This window comes from Lissotriton vulgaris, chromosome 4_1 (assembly GCF_964263255.1).
Source record: "Lissotriton vulgaris chromosome 4_1, aLisVul1.2, whole genome shotgun sequence".
Classification (NCBI taxonomy): Eukaryota; Metazoa; Chordata; class Amphibia; order Caudata; family Salamandridae; genus Lissotriton; species Lissotriton vulgaris.
The window spans coordinates 312,766,647-312,788,825 of record NC_141691.1 but is presented as its reverse complement, the minus strand read 5'-3'; the positions used below and the strand labels follow the sequence as shown (position 1 = coordinate 312,788,825).

Here is a 22,179-nt window from a genome sequence, read left to right as displayed (position 1 = left end):
AATCTGGAACATGGAGGCCATTAAGACTTAGCAAACTGTTCTGTTTGAGTATCCTAAAAAAAAATGTGAATTCAGTTTCTGAATGTGCCTTTAGGCTCAGGGTTTTCTTCAGATGGAAAATGTACCTTCGTGCATATGAGTAAGGCACAAAGCTGACAGAGGCTTTTGAAGCGAATGTGTTGATTGTCCGCTCCTATTAAATAAAACCCTGCAATGTTGTTCTGCTAAGTTGCACATGCAGTTTTTTACTGAGAATAAATAGTGCTATTTCTGTGCTGAAATTGACTACTTGTTTTTGCAATAAATATTACACATAAAAACTACATGTGCTAATTTAACATGCTTCTTTTAGGTATTGAGTAATATGTACTGTGCCTTTCTTAGTACCAAAGTAGTGCAGCTGATGTTCCTTCCCCTGCACCTTCCATCCTGGCTGTGGTGTCACTAGCATGTAGGAGACAAAGGGTTGCTAAACAAGGAGTGGGAGGCTAAACCACACACCTGCCCTAGCATCCAGTGGAGGCACTCCTGCTACCACAGTCCTGCAATCACCCAAAAACATTGATACCCTGGAGATAACCTGGAGTCTTTACCACAAACCATGATGACTCTGCTGGCTCAGTGTTCCTTTCTTTTGCAAGTCACCTCATCTATAGATAATCATGGACCCTTGATATATCTCCGTAAATTGTTGTCCAGGGATTTTCGTTTTCGGTTTGCATTTTTGAGTCATTAGTGAAGTAATTTAGCTTGGGTAGACAGTGCAGATCCAGGCCAAATTTTCCTGGGTGACTTTTTAAAAATGGCTGATGTGTTGCAGTGATGATATAATATTTCAGGAACCATGAGACCAATATGCTTCATTTTGGAATCAAAACAAAGGTTTTGGGGGTCAAGTAGTCTTATAGAAATGGAAAAAATCTCCTCGGAGCAACCCTTCTGCTATTTTCTAAAATAGCAGCTTTAATAGAGGAAGAAGATACATATATAAAAATGAAACAAATAATAATGGTCTTTAATCCTTTTATGTTTACACCAAACAATGTTTATGTTATGAATATGAGAAGAAATAATGTTTATCACTCCTGTTTTAGACACATAGTCATAGTTCACTTTATTTATTTATTTCGCACTCACTCGTACATTTGCAGAATCTTGAACATTTGAGAAGAGCCTATGGACAGGGACCTCTTTTTGTAGCACCCCATAAATATCTTCCCAACCAAATTCACATGGATCTTTCTCTACATTTGCATGATTCAAAACATTTCCACATCATCCGATCTAGTAGAATGCTTTTTTAATGTGTCCATGCACGGAATATGACGTCAGTGGAATGTCACTTAGCGGGACTGATCTTTTGAACTCACTATACCGAAAATCGTCAAATGTGTGACAATCAGAACTCGTTTTCCACACACGCACACAGTATTTTTCTACGTCTTTAAAGTCTTATTCTTCTTTTCTCTCAGCAAATCTTTTTTGAAATTTCACAGGTTCAGCAGTTAAAGCTCCAAACTTTGCTCGAATTTTGCTCATATTTTCATCCCCCATAAGAATATGTGCCTTGATAAGAGCACTGGGCATCCCTGGATCAAGTTTCTTGTACAGAATATGAAGCAGGATTAAGGATCTTTTCACGCCTATTCCATTTTCTTTTTTTAAACATTGTTTTATTAATTTGACAAATAGTCAAACATAAGAAGGATGACTGTCCATATCAATAGTAGATGTGTATTACAAATGCCAGTAGCAAAGAACACAAAAGCATTGTCCATAGTAAATATATCAACACATTTCCAAAAGAAATAAAAAGTCAGACATCCGTTCAATACATAATTACAATAAAATAGGAAAAATACAAATTACATATCGTGAACATCGGAAAAAGGAAACAGTCTGAGCATAAACAAGATTGTCCTGTATATTGTCGCAGCCGCCCTAATACTAACAAAATAATAAATAAGAAGAGAACTAACTCCCCCTCACCCCTTTCGCTGGTTCGTAAATACCGAGGAATAATCCAATCTCCTGTGGGGCCACCTCTGGTATGTTAAAGATTGTGGTACATAGTGGTGCATAAAGACATATATCGAAAACCGTGGTGGGAAAAAAGTTCCATATACTTGCATTACAATGAATAAATAACTGACATTTACCAAATAGAGATAATCAAGTCATTCAGGGGGATGCAGGAGTGGTGGAGTGGTGGAGTGAGTCCGAACTAGTGGTGACGCTGGGGGTGTAAAGGAATCCATAGCTTTGAAAAATTCCAACATGTGATCCAATTCCAAAGAGATGGGAGTCTTACGCAGGCCCCGGAATTCCTCCTGACGGATTATAGCACTTTCAGCCATGCCCCATCGTTTCAATTCTGTGTGCCAGTATAGTGGCGTAGGGGGAGAGGCAGACTTCCACCTCATTGTAATCACTCGCTTAGCAATGAGTGCTGCCAAGTCCGCAAACTTGAGTTGTTCCTTCTGCTTTTTGGGGCGTCCATGGACACCCAAGAGGCAAGCTTCTGGGGATAACCAGTTAGACGTGTTAGTGACTTGTTTTCACGCCTGTTCCATAATGTATCCATAACTTTGACAATCTTTGACTAACGAACATTGCAACAAATCTAAGTCAATCAATCAATCAATATATAGTGCGCTACTCACCCAGAGGGTCTCAAGGCGCTTGGGTGGTTCTCTACTGCTCGAACAGCCAGGTCTTGAGTTGCTTCCTGAAGGAGAGGTGGTCTTGTGTCAGGCGGAGGTGGATGGGGAGGGAGTTCCACGTCTTGGCAGCCAGGTAGGAGAAGGATCTTCCTCCTGTTGTGGCTCTTCGGATGCGAGGAACGGCAGTGAGGGCGTGGGTGGTCAATCAGAGTTGGCGAGTGGGAGTGTAGAAGGTCAGGCGGTCGTTGAGGTATCTGGGGCCTTGGTTGTGGAGAGCTTTGTGTGCATGGGTGAGGAGTCGGAACGTGATCCTCTTGCTGACGGGGAGCCAGTACAGGTCTCTCATGTGTCCGGAGATGTGGCTGTGTCGGGATGTCCATGATGAGCCGTGCTGAGGCGTTCTGAATGCGCTGGAGTCTTTTCTGGAGTTTGGCTGTGGTTCCGGCGTAAAGGGTGTTCCCGTAGTCCAGTTGGCTGGTGACGAGGGCCTGGGTGACCGTCTTCCTGGTTTCGGTGGGGATACACCGGAAGATCTTCCAGAGCATGCGTAGGATGTTGAAGCATGATGAGGAGACGGCGTTGACTTGTCTGGTCATCAAGAGGGAGGAGTCCAGGATGAAGCCCAGGTTTCGTGCGTGGTCCGCTGGTTTGGGTGCGCTGCCGAGGGCAGGGGGCCACCAGGAGTTGTCCCAGGCGGAGGGTGATGATCCCAGGATGAGGACCTCTGTCTTATCTGAGTTCAGTTTCAGGCGGCTGTTCATCATCCACTCGGCTACGTCTTTCATCCCTTTGTGTAGGTTGGTTCTGGCAGTGGCGGGGTCGTTGGTGAGGGAGAGGATCAGCTGGGTGTCGTCGGCGTAGGAGATGATGTTGAGGTTGTGTTGGCGTGCAATGGCCGCGAGGGGGCTCATGTAAATGTTGAACAGCGTGGGGCTGAGTGAAGATCCTTGTGGTACGCCGCAGATGACTTCGGTGGCCTTGAATCTGAACAGGGGAGGCGGACTCTCTGGGTTCTTCCGGCGAGGAACAAGATGATCCACTCCAGTGCCTTCTCCTGGATTCCGATGTTGTGCTGGCGCTGTACTAGGGTACGGTGGCAGACCGTGTCGAATGCTGCAGAGAGGTCCAGGAGGATGAGGGCCGCCGTTTCCCCATTTTCGAGCAGGGCTGGGATGTCGTCGGTGGCTGCGATTAGGGTGGTCTCAGTGCTGTGGTTGGCCTGGAAGCCGGACTGTGAGTGGTTGAGGGATCCATTCGTCTCAAGGAAGGCGGCCAGCTGTCTGTTGACTGTCTTCTCGATGACTTTGCCGGAAAAGGAAGGAGCAAGATGGGGCGGTAGTTCTTGAGGTCGGTGTGGTCCGCTGATGGTTTCTTCAGTAGGGCGCTGAGTTCGGCGTACTTCCAGCTCTCTGGGAAGGTGGTGGTGTTGAAGGAGGTGTTAATGATGTCCCGGAGATGGGGTGCGATGATGGAGTCGGCCTTGTTGAAGACGTGGTGAGGGCAGGGGTCGGTTGGTGATCCGGACTGGATGGAGTTCATCGTGCGGATGGTGTCTTCGGTGTTGACCTGTGTCCAGGCACGGAGGGTGGAGGTGGAAGGCGTTGGTGCGTTTGTGCGGTGCGTCGGCTGTGTGCTGAAACTGTTGTGTATGTCAGCGATCTTGCTGTGGAAGAACGAGGCGAGCGAGTTGCAGAGTTCTTGCAATGGGGTGATGTTGTTGTTTCCGGCGCTAGGGTTCGAGAGCTCTTTGAAGAGTTCTTTGCTGTTGTGGGCGTTGTTTTCTAGTCGTTCCTTGAATGCGGTTTTCTTGGTGGTGTGGATCAGCTGGTGGTGTTTTTGAGTGGCGAGCTTGAGGGTGGTCATGTTGACTGGTGTCGGGTCTCTGCGCCAGGCTTTCTCGAGGGCTCAGCAGTTCTTCTTGGCGCTCCTGAGTTTGTTGGTGAACCAGGATGCTTTCTTGTTGCCGGGTCTGATGGGGGGGGGGGTCTTCAGTCTGCGCAGTTGTTGATCCACCTTGTGAGGTTGTTGGCAGCTTGGTTGGGGTTCGCTGAGCTGGCGGGAGGGTTCTGGCTCAGGGATGTGGCGAGCTGGTCAGCTGTGATCTTGCTCCAGCTTCTGCGGGGAACCTGTTGCGGGTGGTGGTGGGTCGTGGTTCTTCTGAAGCTTAAGTGGACGCAGCTATGGTCTGTCCAGTGGAGTCCGGTGGCAAGGCTGAAGGAGATGTCCTTGCATAACACAATAATACCATCTGTGTCATTTGACACTACAGTGACTCGATTGGAACCATTTCGAATGGCCCACTTAGCATGTGGCACAACATGAAAGTGAGCTTCCTCCAATTTTCTGTTCTTGAAAAATATGGATCGTAACCTTTAAATATCTCTCTGCGGGCACCAACTCCTCATTGACAATCATTCCATTCGAAAAAATTGGAAATTCAGTAATCACTGAAGTACCAACAATGTTTTCGCGAGTTAACATCTCCAAGTTCATCTTGTTCGATGTTGATGACCAGAATAGCGATTCTCCTAATTAAAGGTGAAGAGAATCTGAATTTCATTAACGACACAGAGGCTACCATTATGCATTATTCCTTTAATGCAACTCCACACAGCCAATTTGAAGTATTACATCATAAAGAAAACTATTCCAAAGTAGGCTACTCCTGGAACATAATAGGCATGGCAAATACAACAGGATTATGGACGGAGTGATAACATTTTTAACTACTCACCCCCAGTAAAGGGATCTGGGTTTAATCCATTGTTCTTTTGCTCACGATGTCACCCCAGTTTGGACCCAGCCATATGCAAATCAGTCTTGACCCTGCTCTTTATGGGAACAGGCCAGCTCGAACTGCCAGGCCAGGTCCTCCCTGGACCAGAACAAGCATCCTGGGACCAGTTGTGGGGTATCAACTCTCATCAACCAGACTAGCTTGAATCCAGTGGCATCGCAAGCTAAGGACCCATGTCTGGCCATACCATTGGCCACTTAGGGTGACATAATAGGCCTGCACACAGTACAATCTTCCTCTTTGAAATACGCTCCAAAATCCTCCTTCATGCATCACAAAGTATACTGAAATGGCATGAGAACAACAGGTTAAAGAAAAACTTCATAAACAGCAAAGAAACGTTATAGTAGATCAATGGAGAGAAAAGCACTCAACGTGCCAAACATCCAGGTGATGGAAAATCAACTAGATGTTATTTAAATTAAAGTGGAACATTCGCACATCCTCAATACCCAATTGTGCAAGAGGACAAAAGATTATTAACATATGAGCTTATTTAATAAACATAACATAAATTGTGAACCTTCAAAAATGTTTTTTATTTTTTTATATTAAAGCACCCCATCCCTACTCCTTGATGGGAAGGTGGGATATTGTGAGCCTCCGTTTCTTTAACAAAATTCAGATTCTCTTGGCATTTAAGGAGGAGAATCAGTCTTTCATTACAAGACCAGAGGCTACCATTATGCATGTTGGCAGTTCGGCAAAACCACATCAGACATGTACTTAATTGGCTTACAATAATATTTTGCAAAAGTAGTAGAATTTCACCAGTCAGCATCCCTAAGGATGTCCTCTAGCCTGCCACCCTTCCAGAAGGACTAACTTGCCATAACACCCCTCAGAGTGAGCTTGAAACTTATTAAGCTGCTCAGTCCATTTAACCCACCTTGCTAATGTTGCAGATGTAACGGCTCTGAAGGTTTTGACAAAGGAAATGAGAAGTTGATTAACACTGTTTGGATGATTTTAACTCATTCTGACATCATATTTCTACATACAATTAACCACAAATAATTTCTTGCATGAATCAAAATTGTGGTAAAATATGGTATCAGACTTTTTTTAGTTCTTCTAATGATCTCAAAATCCACCCCAAAGATATCATAAACTCTGTTCTCTCTAAAGCTTTAACATCCAACACCCGTCAAGAAGAAATTTGACAGAGTAACAAAGCTAACTTCATAGAAAGTCTTTTCTTACTCAAAAATCTATTACTCTGCCAAAAAGTGGACAGGTCTAAAACCAGATTTACCTTCCAAAGGGACTCATATTTGTGTCTAGGGGGTCTCTTTAACCTGATAATTTTAAGAATCCTACACACCATGACATTTTTTCAACACTCCTTCCACTCACCAAAGCATGACCAGCAGATACTGCAGACCTATAGCAATTAAGCTTTCTGTAACTAAGTCTTGCTTAAAAATTAACAACTTCAACTATAGGAGCCTTAACGGGATCCAAATCCCTCTCCAGGCACCAATTTACCCATGTTTTCTATATTACATTGTATCTACTGCAGGTATTTGGAGCTCAGGACTCTGAAAGGAGCTCCTCAGCCCTTCCCAAAAGGCCTTACATCTCCCTAGATCTTCTGATACCTTCCACACAAAAAGGTTCAAAGTCCCTATCAGAACCAGGGTAGGCTCCCTTCAATCCACATCTCTTAAGAGACCTTCCTCTGCAGGCAGAAGAAAGGGAATGTCCCAGGCTAGTTCCACCATGCCTGTGATGACCAAAAGGGAGTTAATAAAACCAGAGAGCATACCTCCTGCCTCACTTTCTATAGAACCCTCTGAATCATTGCGAAAGGAGGGAAGGCATATGCGTGAATTCCCTTCCAGGACCGCAGGTAGGCGTTTAATGCCAGAGCACCCAGGTACAGCTGAAATATCTATTTAGTTGAAATGTCAGCCTGCTCACAAACCGATCCAGCCTCAATGGACCCCATAAGCGACACAGAATTCCGAAGAGGGATTTGTTCAGGTTCCAATCGTTGCAATCCTTTAAAAATATTGAATTCCAATTGGTTGATACATTTGCCTTTCCAGAACGTTACTCTGCCCTTGTCTGATCTTGTACTACAGATGGAACATCCAAGCCTTTTGATCAGTTCCAATAGGTCTGTGGATTTCGTACCCCTAAACGATTTATGTATGCAACAGCTGAAACATTGTCCATCTTCGGCTAGACAGCTCTGCCGTGAAGAGAATGCTTGAAACTGATCAGAGCATAAAGGCCTGTGGTTAACTTAAGAAAATATAAATGGTGGGACCACTCCATGTCTCCATGTCCAGCCCCCCTGTATTCTAGGTTACCAGTTGAGCACCCCAACTAAGTAGACTCTCATCCGATTCAAGAATGAAATCTGGAGACAACCCAAAAATCATTCGTCCATTCCAGGCATCCCAATCCAACTCCAATCTGGATTCCTGATACAGGGAAACCCTGTCCCCATACCACAAATCTTTTTGCAGCACTCTCGCTTTTATTCTCTGTAAAGTGCGATAGTGTAATGGGCCCAGAATTATAGCCTGTATGAAAGAGAAGAGGAGGCCCAGAAGCATGGCAAGTTCTCTCCAAGCCATGGTGTCTTGTCTTAGGGCGCATTAAATATCCTTGCAAATCTTGGTAATCATCTTCAGAGGCAAGAGTAGCAGAGCCTTCACTGTGTCTATAGTGAAGCCTTAAAACTCTAGGGACGTTGAGGGAATCTGAATAGATTTTTCCCTGCTCATAATGAAACCCAAACTCTCCAGAAGAGAAACAACTATTTCCAAATCTTTCAATCTGCAATTGACATTGGTACATTAGGAGGATATCATCCAGGTAGACAATGAGACATACTCCCCTCTCTCTCTGAAAAATGCCGCAACCACTCTCATTACTTTAGTGAAACACTGAGCAGCCGAAGAGAGGACAAAGGGAAGTACCTGGAAATGAAAGAGATGGTTTCCTTAGAAGAACTTTAGGTAACACTGTCTTCAAGAGGGGAAGATTCCGGGATTAAGGTTCCGGTCGGAAAGACCTAACCAATCGCGTGTCGGATCTGCATGTATCGGAAATACTCCCTATCGTTTAGCGCGTATTCAATTTTCAGTTCATCGAAGGACTTGATCCTGTCCTTGACCCAGAGATCCCCGACTTTACTGATACCAATGAGGTCCCACTTCTCGAAGCCCTTGGTAGTCCATAGACTTCCTAATTTCTCGGTGACATAGAGCGGGGTCTCTCAGGTCAATATGTCCGACCAACCCATAGCTACATTTGCACTATGCAAAATCCGCACTGCAACTCCGGTGGTCCCCGTGGTATACACCTGTTACAACGCATTTGTTACAACGCACTACTGTTACAACGCGACTTTTACAACTCATACCATTACAACGCATTGCGCTGGGGGGCGCTCTAGGATAGGGAATAAGTATAATTTACTATCCAACACCTTCCCTAGGGTCCACGGGGACTGAGTGGTAATGTCCTACCACTCAATTTGGAGTATAGTGCCATGTTGTAGTTCCCTCCCGGGAGTTGCCATTTATCCATCTCGAATGCAGGGTTGGACGCAGGGCCGTACATGGCATGATTAATTGCACTCAGTTGGGAGGCCCAATAATAGCGTTTGATGTCCGGCAACGCAATGCCCCCATCATACCAAGGCAGTGTTAACTTTGCTAAAGCAATGCGGGGGCGCCCGCCCCATAGCAGCCGCCTCTGAAGGCCTTCTATCTCGCGGAAATAACTGGCAGGCACGAGGTCGAGTGTGTTTTGAAGGGCGTATAGAAATCTGGGTTAGGACATCATCTTGAATAGGGCAGCCCTTCCGACCAGAGACAACGGCAATCCACACCAGGCCGCCACGTTGGATTTTAGCCGAAGAAGCGGAGGGAGCAAATTATTCTGATACCGAACCGCTGGGTCAAGCGAGACGTATATGCCCAAGTATTTAAAGCCGGTATGCGATATTTGTATCGGGCAGTTACGCGGCACGGGAGGTACCTCGCCCGTAAGTGAATAAACACAAGATTTGACCCAATTAATCACCAGGCCGGAATTCTTCCCGAAGGAGCTAAGGACATCGAACAGCACTCCCAACCACTTCCGAGGGGAAGTAAGATACAGGAGGATATCGTCCGCATATAGAGATATGCGGTCCTCGAAGTCGGGGGTCCATCTAATGCCCTTAAGCGATGGTTCCCACCGCAGCCATGCCGCTAGGGGTTCCAAGGCGAGCGCAAATAGTAGCGGAGACAGGGGGCATCCCTGTCGCGTGCCTCTTCCGAGAGGAAAGGACTCCGATACCCTACCATTGACCACCACCTGGGCTAGCGGATTCTCATAGAGGAGTTTGACCCAACCGATGAATCCTGGGCCAAAACCGAACTTCGCAAGGGCCGCCCATAAATACGGCCATTCCACAGTGTCGAAGGCCATAGTGGCATCTAAGGATACCAAAATGGCCGGTTCACGCAACGTTCCCGCCCTCGCGAGAACGCCATGAAGACGACGTAAATTAATCGCGGTGTTACGAGTAGGGATGAATCCGGACTGATCCGGGTGGATCAGGTCCCCAATTACTTTAATTAATCGATTGGCTAAGAGTTTTGCCAGGATCTTGGGTTCGGCATTCAAGTGCTTGTAAGCGCTTCGCCCTTCTCCCCTCCCTTGCCTGGGACTGTGAGACCGCCCTCGGCTGAGTGTTGACGCCGAGGGCTGGGATCTCATTTTGGCCGCCATCTTGGGGGTAGGACTCTTCGCCCTCGCGCTCTAGCAGCGCTATAAAAAGCTCTCCCCTCCCTCCGCGCAGCGGACGCGATCAGCGGTCACGCCGGATCTGCGCCGGAGTCGTGCCAGAGTCCTGCCCGTCAGCGTCCCGGAGGCGTTCGGCGTGGCAGGTACCTCTGGCCCTATGCTTTCCTATTCCGCTCAAGAGCTCTACTCTCTGCGTGACTGGAATGCGTCTTGTCACTCAGTCTTTCCTGGCCGATATAGGGGTAAACATAAGTGCCCTGCCTGTCAATGGCACCCTGTACGCTCCCTCCCTTCCCCTATCCCTACTAAGGACTGTAGCATAAAACACCTTTGTCTCCTCCTTAATACGAGGTCGTTGCACCGACACACTCAAGAGATTTTTGATCTCCTCTCGACGACCAGTCCTACCTGTTTGATGCTCACGGAGACATGGCTCATTGATTCCTCCCACCCGGACATTGCGGCAGCCATCCCCATTGACTATACCATCCATCGACAGGATAGAGACAAGGGCAGGGGGGGAGGAGTTGCCCTGGTTGTGAAAAAATCTCTTCCGTGCACGGTCACGCATGCACATACCATCGCAGGGGCTGACTCCTTAGCCTTGACCATCTCCCTATCGCCGCAACAAGCGCTGAAGGGTCTGATTGTCTACAGACCTCCGGGCCCAGTGGGATCCTTTCTTGATGATCTCCAGCAGGCTATGTCGGTCCTTGTCCTTAGATCGGAGCGGTGTATATTGGCGGGAGATTTTAACTTTCACATGGACGACCACCAAGATCAGAACGCCATGAAATTGCTGGATATTGCATCTACTTTAGGCCTTTCCCCCTATCTCTCTGGTCCGACCCATGACAAAGGCCACACACTTGATCAGGTCTTTTCCACCTCACCTATTATGGCTGTAACACTTCTGCCAGTCGTATGGTCTGATCATTATCTTGCCCATTTCGAAATACCATCTATTACGATTTCTCCGGCTAGTGCCATGAGGCAGCAGGGTAGCAGCTATAGGGCACTCCATCGGGTGACTCCGGATCTGTTTACGCAGGCTCTGGTAGATCACCCCATGTCTTGTACGGGTGACTTGGAGAAAGATCTGGAGAGCCTGCAATCCTGGCTTATTGCCAGATTAAATGAGCTCGCTCCTTTACAGCCACCCAGGTCTGCTGCCCAACGGGTCTCTGCCCCCTGGTTCACGGAGGAATTGGCCCATGCCCGTAGGCAATGTAAAGTTGCTGAGCGGGCTTGGAGAGCCCAGTATGAACCTGAGGCTAAACAACGGTATAAAATCATGATGAAGTCATATCATGATTTAATTCTTCAGGGCAAGAAATGTTACTTTGCCAAAAGGATTGAAGACGCGGCTAACTCCTGTAAGGAGATTTTTTCAATTGTGCGTGAATTCACCAGCCCCCGGTCAATCTCTGCTCAGGACGCTCCGGCGGAGACCTGGGCCAACACTATTGCTGATTTTTTCACCACCAAAATCAGGCAAATTCAGGATTCCTTCCCTTTGAGATCTATAGATGACCTGTCTACTATGCCGACTGAGACAGCCCTCCTGTCGCCTTCTGGCCCAGTTCTGCTAGACTTTCCGCCCCTTCCGGTTGCCGCATCCTTAGCCCTGATGAGGAACCTTAAATCGGGCTCACCGTTAGATCCATGCCCAGCAAAATTCTTAGCGAGAATGGCAGGCGCCGTTAACCCCATAGCTAATCCCATCCTTAATCTCACCCTGAGTCAGGGATTTCTGCCCCAGGCCTGGAAGCAGGCCATGGTCATCCCCCTCATCAAAAACCCTAATCTTGACCCTGAGGTGCCTTCCAACTATAGGCCAATCTCGCTCCTTCCAGCACTGACCAAGATCCTAGAGAAACACGTGCATAGCGTGCTTTCTAACTTCCTGGAGTCTAATGAGTTACTTCATGAATCCCAATCGGGCTTTCGTTCCAACTTAAGCACCGAGACGGCGCTCCTGGAAGTTTCTGAGATCGTTAAGGAGGTGTTGGATACCGGAGGCAGGGTGATGTTAGTCATTTTAGACTTGTCGGCGGCGTTTGACACCGTCCCCCATGAGGATCTCCTCACTAGACTTCACGACATCGGCCTAGGGGGGACGGTGCTCAACTGGTTTCGTTCCTTTCTTGCCAACCGCCGGCAGATGGTCTGGGTCCCACCTGGGTCCGCCGAGATGCCGCCATTGGGAGTCGGAGTGCCTCAGGGCTCTGTACTGAGCCCCACTCTATTTAACATCCTTATGGCCCCTCTGGCGACACTGGCAGAGTCCTATGGGGCCCGGATCGTTTCTTATGCTGACGACACCCAGCTTCTGTTCACCTGCCGTAAGAGCGAAGAGTTCGATGGAGAAAGGATCCGCGAGTGCCTTGGGGCTGTTTTTAATTGGTTTCATCATAACAGCCTCAAGTGCAACTCGGACAAATCCGAAATACTATTCTTCGGATGCCCATCGGAACCAGATTGGCATGGATGGTGGCCTGCTGACATGTTCCCTCCCACTCAGTCCTCTAAGTGGGCTAAGAACCTGGGAGTTAAAATTGACAACGAGCTTTCGCTCAAATCCCAGGTTTCTACTCTTACGGGAACATGCTTTGGGATCCTCAGAATGCTACGTAAGTTCTTTCCCCTTCTCTCGGAGGAACATCGGAGGATCACTGTTCAGGCACTTATAGGATCCAGATTGGACTATGCAAAGGTCCTATATCTGGGTCTGCCAGAATATCTCCTCCAGCGTCTGCAGGTTACCCAGAATGCTGCCGCTCGTGCAATTTTTGGCCTGCACCGCCGCACCAGTGCCTCTAACCTCCTTGTATCCCTCCACTGGCTCCCGGTGCGGAAGAGGATACTGTTCAAGGCCATGACCCTTGCCCACAAGGCCTTGCATGGCAATGGTGCTAAATATCTTCAGAAGAGGTTGGATTTCTACCGACCTACACGATCCCTCAGGTCAGAAACATTGGCTCTGGCTCGGGTACCACGTATCAAAAGGGCTTGGCTAGGCGGCCGGTCCTTTAGATTCCTTGCTCCTCAGCTATGGAATTCCTTACCGGTGTCTTTGCGGAATACCGCGAACCTGCTTGTCTTCAGGAAAGACTTAAAAACGTGGCTGTTTTCTGGATAGTCCGTCTCCTCTTTCAGGCCCCTGTTCTTCTACTGTTATGTTTTCCAGCTTTTTCTTTGGTCTGGAGCACAAAGCGCCGGGACACTCCTTTGGAGTAGCCGTTGCGCTATAAAAGTCCCATTTTAACATAACATAACATAACATTTTTTTTTTTTTAACAAGTGTGATATAGGTCTGTAAGACGCACACAAATCTCGGGGTTTCCCATCTTTATGGATCACAACAATGGAGGCCAGCCTCTGGTCTCGGGGAAGTGACCCAACCTCGCGCGATTCCAGAAACATTGCGCGGAGATATGGCGCCATTTTGTCGGGGCACAGCTTGTATAGTTCAAAGGGGATGCCATTAGGGCCTGTGGCTTTTCCCGAGCAAATGGAGCGAATAGCGAGCGCTATTTCATCGTTGGAAAATTCCGCCTCCATAAGCTCTCTATCAGAATCAGACAAGCTAGGCAATGCGATATCTCTGAGCAATAAATGCGAGTCCTCCTCAGGCCTGTCTGAGACTGGTGCATACACCGTTTGAAAGTGACATGCAAAGCCCTCCACTATTTCAAGCAGATCAACCACGCGCACACCATCCGCTCTTTCGACAACTGTCACAACTCGACTCAATCTTTCCTTTTTGTCCAGCCATGCGATCAACTTCCCCGCTTTATCACCCACATCAAACAGTTGTCTCTGTTGCTCGTGACTCATGGCTTTAGCAGCGGCTGTCACCAAGGCTCTGTAGTCTAACTGTTTGAGGTGCAGGACATGTAACTTATCCTGCGTAACCCCAGACTCCAGCTCTGACTCCAGGGTAGTGATTTCAGACTCCAGTCGCACAACCTCCTCATTCTTACGTCTCTTAGCACAGACAATCAACGACAGTGTCTGGCCTAGAATCACAGTTTTAAAAGCCTCCCACAACGATATAGATGAGGACACTGACCCCACATTTTCAACAAAGTAGTGATCTATAGTTTTGACAACACCCGCCCGGGTCTCAGGGATTCAGAGATGCCAGGGATTGATCGGGGCGACCCGACCCCCGGCTCCCAGCTGGACATCAATGAGAAGCCATAGTGGGGAGTGGTCCGAAATGCCTCTAGCCAAGTGTCTAACCTCTCTCACCGATGTGGCCTGTGCCACTGGCATGAGGACGTAATCAAGCCTCGCGAGGCTCCCATGTGCACCTGAATGGAAGGTATATTGGGTCTGCCCGGGATGCATCATTCTCCAACAGTCAACAAGACCCAACGTCTCCAGGAAGCTGCCAAGCCAGGATTGTGCTCTAGTAAGATCCCTGGGGGGGTGACGATCCTCTCTACCACAAACAACAGAGTTGAAGTTTCCACCCACAACTAAGATCCCTTCGGGGAGCCCCAACACCCTCTTTCCCAAGTCAGCGAATGTCTCGGTTTGTAGACCAGGTGGAACATACCCAGAGAGCATAGAAATCATTTTCCCCTCCCATCTACCAGTGATAGCAGCATACTGTCCCCTATCATCCAGGATGATATCGTCAACTTCCAAGGGGAGGGAGTTCTTAACAAGGACACCAGTCCCTCTCGATCCAGAGGTAAACCCCGAGTGTGCGATCAGCCAATAACCTCGCCTATTCATTGCGTGGCATGTGTTCCCCACTAGGTGCGTTTCCTGTAATAGCACAACATCGGGGGGAAAGGCGTTTCAAGTACTGCAGTACTATCCCCCGCTTTATCCTGTCTCCCAAGCCATTGACATTCCAACTTAAAACTCTCAGCCCCCTACCCCCTATCCCCGGAACGCTGGCGGAATCCCCCAAACAGTGAGAAGGACACAAAAGTTTAATCGTACAATGATATGTAGCCTCTGTAGCAAAACAAAATGAAAAAAGAAGAGCCCCCCCACCCCCAGAAACCCAGAACCCACATCCCCCCTTCCTGCACCCCTGCGTTAATCCAAAAAACCACCCCAACTGCAGTGTGCCTGTCGCCCTACCCCAAAACTAATCTACAAGAAGAAAGAGGAACACCCCGGGAGGAGGGAAAGTCCTAATCACCCTGACGCCTCTGGGTATAAAATCATTGTATTTACGTTAAACCAAAATTTCAACAAACCACTGCTGCAAAGTCCATGAACTACACACGCCGATTCCGCTCACTCCTCCTGATCCATCGGGCCACCTTCCGCACGTCCAGGTCGTTCCGTGCGGTCTCGATGTGTAGGTAAAGTGTCTAGCCAGTCACTAACTACCTCAGGCCGATCAAAAAAGAGCGCACGTTAGTTATGTTTAACTCGTAGCCGGGCAGGGTATAGCATGGCGCACTTCAAGCCCAAGACTCTGAGTCTCCGTTTCACCCCGGTAAATCCCATTCTCTGCTTCTGTACTGATTGGGTGAAGTCTGGGTAGAAACTGATGGATGCGTTCTCGAATTTCGTGCGGCCGTTAGTCGTCGATGCCTGCAGGATGGCATCTCTGTCCCGGAAATTAAAGATCCTGGCAATTATGGTCCGTGGTGGGGCGCCTGGTTTGTGTCTTCTGCCCGGAACTCTGTGGGCATGCTCCACTGCAAAGAAGTTGCTGAGGCCCTTGGGGGAGAGATGATTTAGTATCAGATCTTCCACAAGGAGATCCGTAGTTTGTTCAGCAGACTCCTCCGGAACTCCGATAATGCGTACGTTATTGCGCCTCGCAAGACTTTCGAAGTCATCTAGTCGGCGGGCGAACTGATCGTTCGAAATTCTCAAATTCCGGACCTCAGTCTGGAGATCAGACACGTCGGTTGTAAGACCGGCAGTCTTGATGTTCAACGACTTGACCCGTTCATTAGTTTTAGCCAAGTCCGTCCTAATCAAATTGACATCAATAGCCACTGTGTCGATCTTGGAGGCCAGTGTCTCATATTGCTGGCCCCTGGAAGTTTTCATGCTAGCAATGGCGCCCATGATGTCCCGCAGTGTCAATTCTTCCGCTTCTGGGGGCCACCACCAAGGTCCTCCGGTATTTTACCAGTACCACTGGGGGAACCTTTAGGGCGAGTGTATCGATTCATGTTGTTGGACTGGGTGGCGCCTCCTCGGGACGTGATCTTGACCGTCCGTCTCTTGCTTTCAGGCTTGCCCGCCATGTTGAGCTGTGCGCCCCAAAGGGGCTTTTGGGACCTGGTGTGAATGGCTCCCCACGGACAAAGCTGTGAAAAGTCAAAAGACAGGGCGCCTTGTAGAAGCGGTCAATCAAGTTGGACCATGGGCCGACAAGAACAAAGGGCAGCTGTCTTTCGGTAGACAAGAGCAGTAAAAACGAAACCGAAAGTACACCAGGGGTACCAGTCGCCTTCCACTAGACGCTGTCGTTCAACTGCCCCCTGGGTGTTTTGGAGGCTCGAGTCCCGGGCTGTCTCTCGATGTAGGCCTTCAGACTTCAGAGCGGAGTAACTCTGGTTCTCGGCATCCAATTCGATTTTTGGAAAAAGCAGTTAGATCAGCAGGGGTTTGTCCACAATAACCTGTCGTTCATATCAGGATCCGTGACAGGATATATGTAGAATGCGGCTAGGGTCTCGGGAGCCCTTTGCTCACGCGACCATCTTGGGTGCGCGCTAAGCTCCTCCTCCAGTTTCATCAATGTTGACCATTTTTTCTCTGATATCATTGAGTGGGAGTCGGTACCCAGTACAGACTGACATACTCTGTACTTTGTTCTTTCGTCAGTCCCTTTGCCTCTTGTTCTGGCTAAAACACAGATAACACATTGAAGATCCTCTGCTTTCTGATCAATTGTTCGAGGTGGAAGAGAGGTACCCATCGATCTTCTATGTGGATGGGCATTGGGTTTGGTTGTCGTAGCTTTCACAGAAGACTCAGATTCTTGTTGTGGTTCAATTCTTTTTTTGGCTATTTTTTTACACATTATTTCCAGGGTTCTTTCCATTGTATACAAAGTGTAGCACTTGTTACAATGATTAAATATTTGTTCATCTTCACCCATCAGTATATATCTTTTGTGAACTTCGTCTTGGCGTATTTCTGCAGCATCACAAATTCTCTTCTGTCCAGCCTCAGTTGATGATAGCTTTTCTTTCAGATTAGTTTGGCATATGACACATTTTTCTTTGTTGAAGGAGTCCTCAGATTTTGTAATTAGCCACACTCTGTCAGGAGGTAAACAGCCTCTGCTACCACCTGCTTCGCTCATGTTTACGAATTTGAATCAACGAAAAACCTGAAACCTGCTCTGAGGAGTTATTTACTATCTCTATAAGACTAATTTACCCTCAAAACCGATGTTTTGTCACCAAAATGGTGTATATAGGTCTTATGGTTCTAGACAACATTTGGCCCATATTAGCAATGTCTACCTAAGCTAATTTACGTTTCTAATGATATAAAAACACAAATCAAAAGTGAAAATCTCTGGACATCAATTTTTTTACGGAGGTATATCAAGGGAGCAGGACTAAGAGAGGAGAGAGTTAGGATTATCAAAAGTGGGCATATTGGAGAATAGAGATTGGTAGAAGCTGTCAATCTGCAGCTTTTGCTTATTTTCACACCCCAGCCTCAGTATTGAACCTCATTCCGACCCCCTACTAGTTACATTATTCTGAGCATGACAAGCGGCAAGAAGGGACTATAGATTAACAACTAGAGAGGCATTTGCAGTTTAGCACAGTTTTGTGGCCTTACCTAAAGCTCTTTTCTTTGACTCCCCCCCTCCCCCTTTCAAAATAGACCTGAATAAATAAACACAAGAGAACATAACAATCTTGAATTGGTTTCCTCTACACTAAAACAGTTTAAATATTTTCACCTTTGTTACATTTGCTGATACCAGCAGGCCATGCCTCTATACTAGAGAAGTTGAGACTGACCCTGAGGATGTGGGACAGTGAAGCTGTGATGCCAGAAGCCAAAGACGACCTGCATTACTACTTTGGTGATAAGCCAGACACAACACTTGAAGGATGCCCTAGTTGCAGGACACTGTCACAGCTCTCCTTCCAAACAGCAACAGACAGTTTGAGAACTGTATTAAGACAAAACTTTACTCACCTTCTCTATTTGAACCGGAAAATTCCTGAAATATACAGAGAACCATGATGCTGTTCACCATTTGTCAACGTTGTATCTGTCTTAAGGCGGGCTAGTCATCAGATGACCACAAGGTGTGTGCTTATCTTAATTTTATTTCCCCCCTCAGCTTCAAATGAGGACAAGTCATAGAAAAGGAGTTCTTCCTCAGTGTATCTGCCTCAGCTGTGAGTTTTACCTCCATCCCAGAAGTAATCCAGACCTGAATCCAATGCCAACCTCAATAAATATGTGTCTTTTGTGTAAAACCTTTAAAAGCTTCCTGGATGCTATGCCTTCCAAAAAGCAATCACATGGCTTCTTATGTTGATCTCTTTGTAAAAGCCCTGGTTTCCTTATCATGCTTCTAGTACCTTGCATTTACCGTCCTGTCCGTTTCCGCCTATTCACGTATACCCGGTTGACCACATCTAGCAGCTATGTTAACGATTCAAAAAGATAGAATTTCAGAGGAGGGCAGGAAACACTCTTTAGGGATACATTTCTAACTCCCTGTTCTATATGTGACTCTCGTCCTTTCCAGTTCACTTCCCCCAAAGAGAGAAGCAGAATTTGTGTCCATATTTTGGCAGTCAATATTTTATAACTTTTATTTACATGTCCCCTTTCCCATTATTTTGCCTTATTCGTGTCTAGCTGTATTAGATTTTTTGTAAATGTTTTTATTAAAAAAGACCAATGGTCCTAAACATTTTGAAACCGATCTAGAAAATCTGGCATGATTATGTTTAGCTCCTTATGATTGCATTGAAGATCTACTGAAAATAAAATTGTAAATATATATATATGTGTATGTATAATGTAACTTTCTATTATCCCAGCATTAATGATGGAATTCTGTGATATTTGCTTGAAATTAATTTGAATGTTAATAATGTACTCTGCTTTGTTAAAGGAGCTACTGAAATTTAGCAATAACTCTGATGGCATTCAAGAATTACAAGAGGCTCTAGATTCTATGTTAGATTTGCTGAAATCGGTTAATGACTCCATGCATCAGACAGCCATAACAGGGTATGATGTAAGTATAAAATCCTCTCTTTTCAACAATTAATAATTATGAAGGTGCAAAAATAATTGATATAATGGCTACTTAAAAAAAATATATTCATTTGCATCCTGATTTGCCAAAGTCTGCAATTCTAGGCAGAGGACACTAGCTGTTGCCTGGACTTGAGGTGGTCTGTCACTAGCGCTAATTCATTGTATGCTCTTGAGGTAAAGCTTGTAAGTGCATATTCAACATATACACCTGTGAAAACGAATAATGCCCAAAAAAAGAACCACTCACAGAATATGGAAAGGTGTATTTTAAATAATGCCACAACACTATAGGCTCATTTTAAGTTCTATGAAAAGGGAGAAAGGACATAAATTGGTAGGGCCAGATTTGCAGATTCTGTACAAATACCTTTGTCAAATAATTACACTGGAAGGTTATAATGCAGCACCATTAACACATTACTCCATAATAAAAAAAAAAGATAAAATAAGCAGCTTAAAACACCTGAGTGCAAAAAGCACAGGCTCCCTTGTGGCAGGTATTTTTGCACCTGATTTACAGATTTATTTTATTTTACAGCGGTTTATATAGTGCGAACTTGACCCGAATCGGGTATCAGAGCGCCCTACATAAGCATCAGTTGCATTACATGAGGACTTATTAATTTTTGTTAGGCACGTGGAGATTAAGGCATAGATTCATCAAGGTAAAATCCGCTCGCAAAGGGGCAGATTCTCAGAATATGCCCCTTTGCGACCGGTATTTTTGCATTTGGGATGCATCATCCCAAATGCAAAAATCGCAAAATAAGAAATCGCAAAATGGCGATTACTTGCAATTAAGGAATCTCACATTGAGATTCCTTAAATCGCTAATAGGGCTTGCAAATTACCATGAAGTTGAACTTCAAGGTAATGTACAAAAACTTTGAAAAATGCACTGAAGTGCATTTTTCAAAGTTTCATGTTGCGCGCACACATGCCCTAAGGGCATGTGTTTGCGCAACATATGTGCACAGATCAATTTCAGGGGTGAAACAGGGTGGAAACCCCTGCACCCTTGAAATCGCATTCTCAATTTACGATTCGCCAATTGCGATTCACAAATTGAGAATGTCTTACCATTAATTCCTTTGGGCCTCTAGGCCCATAGGAATGAATGGGGGTGGGGGGGGGGGGGCATTCCTTAATTGCGACTCGCAATTTGAGAGTCGCAATTAAGGAATTTTAAAAAATCTCCTTTTTTAAGTGATTTCTTCATGCATTGCATTTTGCTATTCCTTAATTGCGAATCGTAATTTTTCGCTATTAAGGAATAGCAAATTGGGTTCTTGATGCATCTGGGGGTTAGTGATTTGCCCAGAAGCATAGGATGTTCAGCGTCATTGCCGAGACTCGAACCCAGTTCCCAAGATTCAAGGTCGTCCGCCGTAGCCGTTAGGACAATTCCTCTCCCCATTGGGGAGATTGGAGCATAAAGTAGGAAATTATTCACAAAACCTTAATTGCAGGTACCATGTATACATTAATACCAGTAAAGCTATGGTTTGCACTGGCAATTACCACCAGGTAAAACAACTTGTGATGACTGTCCTTATAAAGGCAGGAGAGGTGAAGGTTATTTAAGGCTAAAATGGGCACAAATTGTGTGTCTGACAGTTTTATCATGTGTGCGTGTGTCTCAATCATTTGTCAAGTATGTAATTTCCTGCACCAGAGAGTCTTTCTGAGTGCCCTTTTTGAAATGTAGTCTGAACTTTTTTTTCCTCTCCAAAGGCTATTTTTACATACCAGGTAGAATTGTGCTGATTTATCGAAATCAGGTGCCCCATGAAATAATTCCTAACATTTTACACACGACACCTAAATGGTATTGTAAAATATACTCAGGGAAACAGATCGCTATAGCACCTGAATTGAGATGGGCTCTGACCACACGGAGTTTATGCTAGCATCTTGAAGCATCCTTGTAAAGAACACTACATATGTGTCTGTATGCCCATATAAATCAGAACAGTTTCTATCAAACTGGTACTTCTGATTGGTTGGGGCAGTGTGTGATGTAGAGCTGGGTAATTGAACGTGTAAGTGAGGAGGTTATAAGAATGTTGAATGGAAGCATGGAATGTTGGAACGTGCGTGTGTCTTTGAAAGGGGGATGAGCTGGAAGGGAATTAGAGCCGGAGGACAGGGGAATTTCTGTGGCGTGTTGTCACCCTTACATATGAGCTAATAAACGTTGTTATGAAGCAACTTGTCCATAGAGTGGGCATCTCGTGGTTGTAGGAGTGCTATTCTACCCAAAGTTTGCGTGGGAAATGGATCAGATCAGGAAACCAGGGTTAATTACCAAGGGCCATTCCATGGGGTTTGAGCCTCAGAAGATTGCCAAAGATCTGTGGTGAGAGTTCAGGATAGAAGAGTGTGGCATCTAGAAGGAGTGCCTGTGTGCAAGGGGATCAGGGACGAGGAGGTCTCTGAGGGCATGTGCAAGAGTGGTTCTAACGAGAATTTGTTTTCGAGTATAAATGACAGATTGGTTTTAATATAGAGAGGCTGAGTGACGGAAGTCATGTGGTATGTTCTGGATTTGTTCTCAGTTGTAGATACTTGTTCTGGATCACCTAGCTTGTCGTATTTGTAGTGTGCTTTGTTTCCAAAGCAAGGGAGGTATTTAGTATTGAGTTTGTTGGTTGGATATGTGTGTGTGGATGGTGGGGGAATGTGGAATGTGGGATGGAATCGTGGAATTTTGGAGCTGGAGTG

General features: G+C 46.2%; 1 protein-coding gene across 3 annotated transcripts in view; it reads left to right on the top strand.

Annotated features, from left to right (window-relative positions):
* MCF2 (MCF.2 cell line derived transforming sequence) overlaps positions 1 to 22,179 on the top strand; it is an 870,271-nt gene that overhangs the window by 730,557 nt on the left and 117,535 nt on the right. For all 3 annotated transcript variants that reach the window (XM_086918640.1, XM_086918639.1, XM_086918641.1), the window contains one exon: positions 19,307 to 19,432. In XM_086918640.1, the coding sequence (XP_086774766.1) occupies positions 19,307 to 19,432 (126 nt within the window). The remainder of the gene's footprint in view (positions 1 to 19,306; positions 19,433 to 22,179) is intronic.